The 9,079-nt window shown below is 33.8% G+C and overlaps 1 protein-coding gene across 1 annotated transcript; it reads right to left on the bottom strand.

Moving 5' to 3' along the window:
* Window positions 1–7,193: 7,193 nt before the first annotated feature.
* On the bottom strand, window positions 7,194–9,073 carry LOC547884 (heavy metal-associated isoprenylated plant protein 5). The gene is made up of 5 exons (XM_003542479.4): window positions 8,953–9,073; window positions 8,667–8,817; window positions 8,341–8,564; window positions 8,169–8,247; window positions 7,194–8,061 (listed from the first exon to the last, which is right to left on the bottom strand). Exons 1-5 carry the CDS (start codon window positions 8,959–8,961, stop codon window positions 7,529–7,531), a joined length of 996 nt encoding a protein of 331 aa, XP_003542527.1. The 5' UTR covers window positions 8,962–9,073; the 3' UTR covers window positions 7,194–7,528.
* Between the last annotated feature and the right edge of the window lie 6 nt (window positions 9,074–9,079).

The raw sequence follows: 9,079 nt of genomic DNA, 5'->3' as shown, positions 1-9,079 counted from the left end.
TCCAGCAAAGCACGTGTCCAACTAGCTAGCAAAACATGAAAAATGATCATACACTTGCAATTTGTTTGCTAATAAAAAAATTATATAAAAAAAAAACTTGCAATGTCTTGGATACAATTCAAGAAATATCTCTTAACAAGTATTGGAGGATGCAAGTGTATATCATCTATCATTCATATATGTATTCACGAGAAAGACGCACCTAAGTTATTAAAGACCATGCAATGGTTAACCACATGTATAAAAGACACAAGATACACATATACTCCAATTTCTACTACTCTTCTTTCCCCTCTTTACGGTTTTGATTTATGTGTCAGAGTCCTTGCTCGTGATCACACCTGATGGATATAACCTAAAAATACTTCTTGAAGACCGGCCTCTTTCAAAATTTCATATTCTCCGGCAAATTAATATTCTTCCCATTTGGACTGATGCAATACATCTATATTAGGGGTGAGAATAGGTCAGGTTAGGCGATCTGAGCCTAGCCTACGATGAATCTTTGATGTCTGAGTCTAGTCTATAGTTTATCAAAGACTTTTATTTTGACTCGGCCTGATCTTTTTAAAAGTCTGGTCTCACCTAATAGCCTTTTTAAAAATATTCTTCACAATAAATATTTAATATTTTATGGAGTAAGAATATAATAGGAAAGTTAAAGAAAAAGGAAAGTCAATCAAAATAATGAGAAATATAAAATGGCACATGACTCACACCTAAATTATAATTAAAGTCTTTGATTATAGGAATAGAAGTTATGGAGCAGTAATCTGTAATCAAAGTCTGATAGTTTTAAAAAAAATTAATTGTATCCAAAAAATAATATTATATATTAGTATCCAAAAAATAATATAGACCGGCCTATCAGGTTTTATAAGGCTTTTTAATAAGCCTAAGTCTGGTCTATTTAATTTAATAGGCTTTTAAAAAAACATGAGTCTAACATTTTAATTAAATATGTTAATTTAGGCTAGACTTTATGTAGGCTAGATCGTAGACCCGTAGGCCGGTCTAGCCTATTTCCACCCCTAATCTATATGTATATAGTTCAACTGTATCATAAACATATACGTTCACGCTTATCTCTATGTTCTTATTTTGTGTACGTCTAGGGTCATTACACAAACCTAACTGCACACTCAAATAGTCAACGCTTAACCGAGAACACAAACTTGATTTCCCTCTCAATCCTCAATTAACTAATAACCTATAATTAAAAATAATTAAGAAAATAATCGTGTAGACATGCATATTGCATGCTAATGAATCTTTGCACGCTTGATCAACTGCATGCGCCGTATATGACGAATAGCTATACAAGTTACAAGCTCAATGCTGTGACAAGATAATAATATATCCCCCTCCCCCTTCATTTTCTATTCGGGTATGTTAGGGATGGAATTCTTAAACTATATATATGTGGCTATTATATATATGGATTGTGGGTTGTATATTATATGATAATATTTTATTGATTTTCTATGAAAAAAAAAAAGAATTTTACCACCATCCGACCCAAAAATTTATAAGATGACAATAGGCAAAGTCTCATTAATTATTTTGATACCCTTGTACATGTGTTGCCTTTTGTCGTTGTCATTTACTGTCTTGCTTTATTTACCTGTTTTGCATGTCTTTCTACTAATTATAACACGAGGAAGTAATTCATCCAATTGAATATTTTTCCAAGAATAATTTTCTTCCATATTCTTTTTTTCTTCTAGGGGAGGGCGGTGACTGAAGAATCATATCCTAACCCAAATTTGAAAAGAATAGTGTATATACATATGTGTTACGTTTAACAATTACAGAAAGAGTGACATCTATACGAATATAATTAGTTATATATATAACCTTTTATTATACTTTTGGTTAATCATGTAGTACTGTTAAATTATTAAAGCAGATTAACTTTTACTATAATTGCCTAAAAGTATTTTTTTAAAATCAATGATTTGTAAACACATCAAAAGTAGAGATATATTAGCTTTTTAACAAAAAAAATTATTATTAATTAAAGAATGCATGTGTTGCAAGTATGAATTATTCTCTTTTGACAAAGGAAACAAAACTAAACAAAATTTATTAATTGAAAACTAAATTTAAAATACTAAATAATTTTTAATTAATACTCTTTTCTTCACTTGATAGAAAATATCAAAACATCACACTCGTGACGAAATAATACTCCATACGTATTTTAGTAGTAGGCGGTACCTGTCAAATGTTAATGGATTGAAAGATCATATATAAATTAAAACTATAACAATTTCTATACATCCACTTGTTAAATATGTGTGGCTGCGCGCGATTTATCAACTTAATTAATGCTTTAACAAGTCCTTCTTCAAGAAGGCGTTGTATCGTTGAAATATATGACACGAAAGAAACGAAAAAAGTGTGGACCTCTCACACGCCTTGAAGTAATAGGAGTGGTTAATGATGAAGAAGAAAGATGATAGAAGAGACAGCACTGTCTAAGCAAGTGTGCTCAATTATTCACAAGGACCACAAATGATTTATGAAGGTTTTTAGCTTTTTTGGCAGAGAAATTATTCATGAAGTTGAATTGTATACCAAATAAGTTTTCGACTGTACGTGTTGTACCCAACAATTTTAACTTACATTTTAAAGGTAATTTGACAGTCTTTATATCTTTTTGATAAAGACTGAAATAACTACAATCATGTCAAATAATATGAATAACAATTTTTTTAAATAGATTTAAATATGTTTTTATCTCTGATAAATATTTTTTTTGTTTGGTCCCTAATAAATTTTTCTTTCGGATCAAATTCCTAATATTTGAAAAATTGTCTTAGGTTCATGTTGTTAGTCCGAAATCGTTATTTGCCTATGTGACCATTAATTGGACAAGTAAGATTACGCGTATGTTGTCACATGTAACCTTTGGTGTCAATGATTTTACACATAGGATTAATTATTTAAAAAAAAACAAAAAAATGACGTCATTTGAATGAAGGCATTATAGGTTAAAAAAACAACGTCGGTTGTATCATATAGAAAGGATGTAATGACATTGCTTCAGGAGACAAATGTGTTTCTTTGTTGCTTGTTAGGTTTCTGTCAAAGTTCTTCACAGAGGACGATTAAGGTTAACAATTTGGTCTATTTTTTGCTATCATGGAGGGTTTGTTTAGACAACGCATGGGTCTTCATCTTCATCTTCGTCGTTGTGGTCCACGCGTTTCAGGGTTAGGATTTGGTGCAATTGGAGGAAGATTACGGTGTTAAAGCTTCTGGTCCCAAAAGTGAAGATCGTGGTCAAGAAAGTTACATCATTAAGTGTTGTTTATTGCATTTATATTGTTTATTCTGTCTTTTTGTTCATTTTTTTGTCACTATGTGGTGGGGTGCATGTGGTGGTTGTGTCATTGATTAAAATAATTTTTTTTTTGAGTTAATTTTTTTTATGGTTTGATAGACAAAACACTGTTGTTTGACATAGATAAGGACAAGTGATCCTTCTTCAAATTGGTTGGCATTCTGAAGGACGACATGAATTGCACATGTGACTTTAAGTTGTGGTTCGCATGAAGTGTTTGCTATGAATGATCAAAGATTGTGGAAAAATGCTAAAAATCGTAGTTCTATCTTGCCACCTGAGTATAAGAGGGGTTCAAGTAGACCTAAAAAGCTAAGAAAAAGGGAGCCTGATGAGGATCTCAATCCCACTAAATTGAAGGGAAAAAAACAACTAAGTACCAATGTAAAAGGTGTGGGAAACCTGGCCACAATCAGAGGAAATGCAATTTGCCTCCTCTAGTGGTTTAGGATCCAGAGAATGAAGGCACTGCTATTCAACTAGTGAATGAAGGCAATGCAGAACATGACACTATTGTTGAAAGCACAATTGTTGTGAATGACAACATAGTAGTTGTTATTCAGTTACAACAAGTTGAGAATGGACCTGCTATTAAGGCGCAACATCCTGAGGTAAGTAACTTGTTTACATTAGTTACTGAAAATGTCAATTATTAATGGTTTAGGGAATGGCACCAAAAGGTGGTCATCTAAATAAAAGGAAACAAGAACCTCAAAAACACTCTGGTTCAAAAACTGAAAAAAAAACAAAACAATCATCTAAAGGCAGTAATCTTTTTGTCAGGCAACAAGGAACATATAGGAAGAAGTAATGATCCAAAAGTGAAGATGATATTTTGAAATCAACATTGAAGAAGACGTAATTTTTTGTTTGTTGGTTTTTCCTATGTCACTTGAACTTAAATTTATTCGTGTAATGATGTCATTTCGGTTTGTAATGATGCCATTTTGGTTGGCTTTTTGGTTGGGTTTTTGCTGTGTACCACATGATTTTATCAGTAGCCAAACTTGCACTATGTTTTAATATTGTAGGATTTGTTGCTTGTCAGATATCATGTTGTTCAATACTCTTTAATGCTAGTGATATTAATGTCATTTTTATTAGACTAAAATTAGTTCTTTTAGAGTAGCACTTGAAACTGAATACTTCTTATAGGTCCAACCAGGATTATTAAGAACAAAGGATGACGCAAACAAAATATTGTAGGAATTGAGTTTGCAATTCATACCAATGGATAAGATTATTAAGGATGTTGTAATGAATTTGAAGAGCAAAGGGTTCTTTTCTTAAATGATGCTACAATTATTTAAAACTTTTGTTAAGAGTCATACCATAGTGTACATTTGTGGTATTTGCAATGAGTACTTATAGCACATGAGTCTATATAATTTGTTTCCTCGATAATGCAAATTTAAGTTGCCTTAATATGTATTGGCAATCTGTTATTAACTTCATCAAGTGTTTTGGAATTTGATAGGGACCCAAAACACAACTCATCAATATAATTGCAGAATACATAAACCTCAAACATGGATAATTAGTTCCACAAAAAAGTCATTACTAATCATGTGTTCATACAAACTTGTCTTTACAATAACTAAACACAAAATCCATAACCTTAAACTTGATCACTACACAATTTCAATCACTACATCTCAAAAAACAAAACAACAATAGATTACATGACCTACTTAATTGCAAATGCAACTCTGACAACACATAACAAACTCCAAAGGAAGACCACAATGCACCCTAGAACCTTCACATTTTTTCTCTGAATGTTTGTCTTCATTTATTGTTTTGCTAATTTTTTCTGTAGCTCTTAAACTCTAGTGGCATATCCTCGACAATGAGCCTCTTCTTTTGCAACCATCTTCTTCAATTCTTGTATTTGTTCATCATACACACGAATTCTATCCTCATGAGAGACAAGTTTCTCCTATAAGCTTCTCCTTTAACTCCTCCACTTGTGATAGAGAAGAATTAACCTCCAAAGAACTTGTACAACTTTGGTTTAACTGTTTTGCCAAATTGTCATCCCAGATCCAAAATTTGCACCTCCTATCTTCCTGCACATTATACAACAAAGACAAAACACAAATGACGAAGAAGAAGTTGAAACACATACCAAAAATCAATAGAAATAAACCACAAAAACACACCAAAAATCAAATATGTTAAAAGTAAACTTTTCTTACATTCCACTCAGCATATCGTCATCTTGCCAGGATGCTTCTTGGTTCTAGATATTAGTTAAATTGTCGGCTTGTTTCACAAACAACAAACACAATCGGGCCTAAATGACGAACAAAAAGCTCACATGGATGTCATTCTCTTCTCTAGACCGTGCAAAGCCCTAAACGAAACAATTCAAAACTATACGAAGGTGTAGTAGTGTGAATCTCAAACTGTCATACTCATCTTCTCTATTGCAATTGAAACCCAATGAGAGAAGAAGACACAACAAACAACAACATTTGGGCACTACCCAAAACCCTAAATATTTTTTTGTTACGTTTTAATAAAATTATAATTAATTAAAATATAATGTCACACATCAACAAACACGTCGTCAGCTTACGTGTGCACTTATTTTGATGTGACACCACACATTACAATCTTACATGTCCAGTTAATGGCTCCGTAGGTAAATAACAATTTCAGACTAACGACAAGGACCTGAGACAACAAATTTTAAATATTAGGAACCCAATCCGAATGAAAAATTTATTTGGGATCAAACAAAAAAACAAATATTACCAAAAATATATTTAAGCCATCTAAATATTTAATATCTAACCAGCAGACTTAAACATGAAATGATTGTCCAAGTTAAAATAATTTCATACTAATTCATCTTCATTCTTAGTCATATAATTTTTTTATAGTGTAGAATATAATTAAATAACAATATGTTTACAATTTACAAGGGCTTGAATCACCTTATCACCAGCTAATATAAACCATTTGGTTGCTTCCTGTAAAGAAAACAAAATCGGATCTTCATGCTCTCTTTTATTGTTCTTCAATTTGTTCTTAATATAAATAGGTTAAAAATACGTGGTTAAAAACCAAGTGCATATGTATTGACTAAAAGAAAAAAAATGATAAAATTAAAAGGATGGCTTTAGAAAAAGAAACTACAAATTTGAAAGAAAGATAAGGGGAGGCTTTATATTGGCATTATATAGTGTGGGACTTAGTGCAACTAAATCATTCAAAATCTTATCATAATACTTTCTCAAAAAAATATTGATTTATATGTTTGGACTATGGATGCATGATTAGCGCAAGCGAAAAATTCTTCCATTTCTAATCAGATTAGGAAATGGCCCCCCTACCTTCCCATCAAAGTCACTTCAATGGCCATTGGTTGCTTGGAGTCTTTGAAATGTGTACTGCTATTTATGTAAGGTCATAAACTCGTAATGTCTATGTACTTCGGATGTAAATTTCTTCTGGTTAATTCACTTTACTTTGAACTGCAGCAACCATATATATATCAGCGATCTAAATTGAATTTCCATCTATTAAAAAGTCGAATATTTTTCTGTTGGAAAGACGTTGTCAACGCTCCCCACCAAATCCAAAAGCATGTGATTTTCAACGCGTAATTATATTTGAAAAAAGAAAAAGAAAAACAGTAACAGAATTGGTAGGTTTACAATCCACATATGAAAATTCCCTTCCATATGCACCCAAAAGCAAAAACAGAAAGAAGAAAAAGAAATCTCAAATAAGACAAATAAGTAACCAAACCAATCACTTTTCACACGTACTGGTACTGCTTCGCCAATTCAGAACCAGTCCCCGAAACATTTTTTAATAAGATCAACAAATTTCATTGAAATAATAGTAAACCATTTATTCTGAAAAATAAACAAAACAAAGAACAGCTCATGTGATGTGAGTTCTGGACAGGATTCTCCAGCCAGCCGGCCATTCTCTATCTCTATTCTCTAAAACAACAACCTACACATATGATATATTATTATATCAAAATCCTACCATATTATAAAAACTCTCTATATTAATTAAATTTTAATAACACGGAATATTATCCACCCCTCAATTTTTACACGCACGTCAATTTTTTTTTATTTACAAATTACACCATGCGTATTCCGTATCCGTATCCCGTACGTGTGTAAGTGTACACCGAAAATTAATCACCGATCATCACATGATTGAACATGCATTGGGGTTTTCATCGCTGAACATCTGCGGAGGAGGAGCGTGCGGGTGCATGTAGTACGGTAGAGGTGGCTGCAGAGGATAACCCTGGTTCACGTACCCTGGCTCCACGTAATGATTATTAGCACTAGCACCATACCCTGGATGAACCTCCATAGCGTAACTTGTTTGACCGGGAAAGTGTCCTCCGTCGTACCAGAACGAAGGAGGTGCCATCCGGTGCATATACTCCATTTTGTTAATAACCTCCGCAGCCGCTGCCGCCGCACCGTCTTTCTCTTTCTTCTCGCCGTCGCCTTCTTTCTCTTTCTTCTCACCACCGCCTTCTTTCTTCTCGCCGCCGCCGCCGCCGCCGCCGCCTTCTTTCTCTTTCTTATCGTCGTCTTTCTTCGGAGGAGGCACCACTTCCACGTTTCGCTTCAGCTTCTCGTTCAGGTACGGCAACATCTCCTTCACGTCCATCGTTCCCTTCACCGTCACCAAGTCCTTGCTTCCGTCGAGGCTCACCAATTGAACACCTGCACACAACCACCACCATCACCCTCATCAAATGTTTAATTAATTAATTACTTATATTAAAATAATCAAATGTTTAATTAAAAATGAATTAGGTCAACTCTCTCACCTTTGAACCTAAGAATGATTCTTCGAATTTTCGCAATGCAACCGTCACAGTGTAGTTTGATCTTCAAAACCACCGTACTCTGTATAAAACCAATAATTAATTAATATAAAGTCAGTTACTGAAATTACTCTTTATAAATTCGGTTAATTAGGAGAAAATTAAGATTAATTACCTCTTTAGGTTTTTCTTCTGGTTTTTTCTCCTCAGGCTTCTTGTCTTCTGCCTTCTTCTCCGGCGGTTTTTCCGCAACGGCGGCTTCTTTTTTCGGCGGAGCTGATATGATATCAACCTTCTTCTTTGTTCTCTCGGCAATCTTATCTCGCAGCTTCTCGGCGTCCATTTTACCGGTAACAGTCACCTTGTTCGACGATAGATCCGCCTTAACGGTTTCCACACCTGCATCATCATATTTTCGCCATTTTCTCAAATTTGGAATCTCATGAACTAAAAATTACTGCAATTTGAGTGATTAATTATTATGATTTGATTTAAATTTACCTTCGAAGTGGCGACAGGTGCGTTTGATCTTCTTGACGCATCCCTCGCAATGCAAGTCGAGTTTGTAAACGACAGGGATGGGTCCGTCGTCTTTCTTGGGGGCTACCTCCTCGGGCTTTTTCTCGGTGTCATTCTTAGGCTGCTCCTTTTCCTGCCATAAACGACACGAGTTTTAATTAGAAACGCGTGATGATAAGTGTTAAAGGGAATTGCAAGAATCTGAATATACTACTGAAAAAGGAATGAATGAATGACGAATATACATGATGATGAAACTAAAACTAACCTCTCCCATTTGGTGGTGTTTTTGCCTAATAGAGTATGAGAAATAGTATCGTGGTTGTTGTGATGGGGTAGCTAAGATAAGATTTTGCTGGTTTAATTTGAAGAGTGGAAAGACAAGCAAGGAAAGG

This window comes from Glycine max, chromosome 13 (genome assembly GCF_000004515.6).
Source record: "Glycine max cultivar Williams 82 chromosome 13, Glycine_max_v4.0, whole genome shotgun sequence".
NCBI lineage: Eukaryota > Viridiplantae > Streptophyta > Magnoliopsida > Fabales > Fabaceae > Glycine > Glycine max.
The sequence above is the reverse complement of the archived record's forward strand: the minus strand, read 5'-3'. Positions and strand labels throughout refer to the sequence as shown.

Bases quoted from the DNA above. Each gene is read 5' to 3' on its own strand.
- LOC547884 (XM_003542479.4), bottom strand. The intron at 8,565-8,666 runs GTAAATTTAAAT...ATGATGATGCAG, and splicing joins CACCTGTCGCCACTTCGAAG to GTGTGGAAACCGTTAAGGCG. The intron at 8,248-8,340 runs GTAATTAATCTT...GGTTTTATACAG, and splicing joins CAGAAGAAAAACCTAAAGAG to AGTACGGTGGTTTTGAAGAT.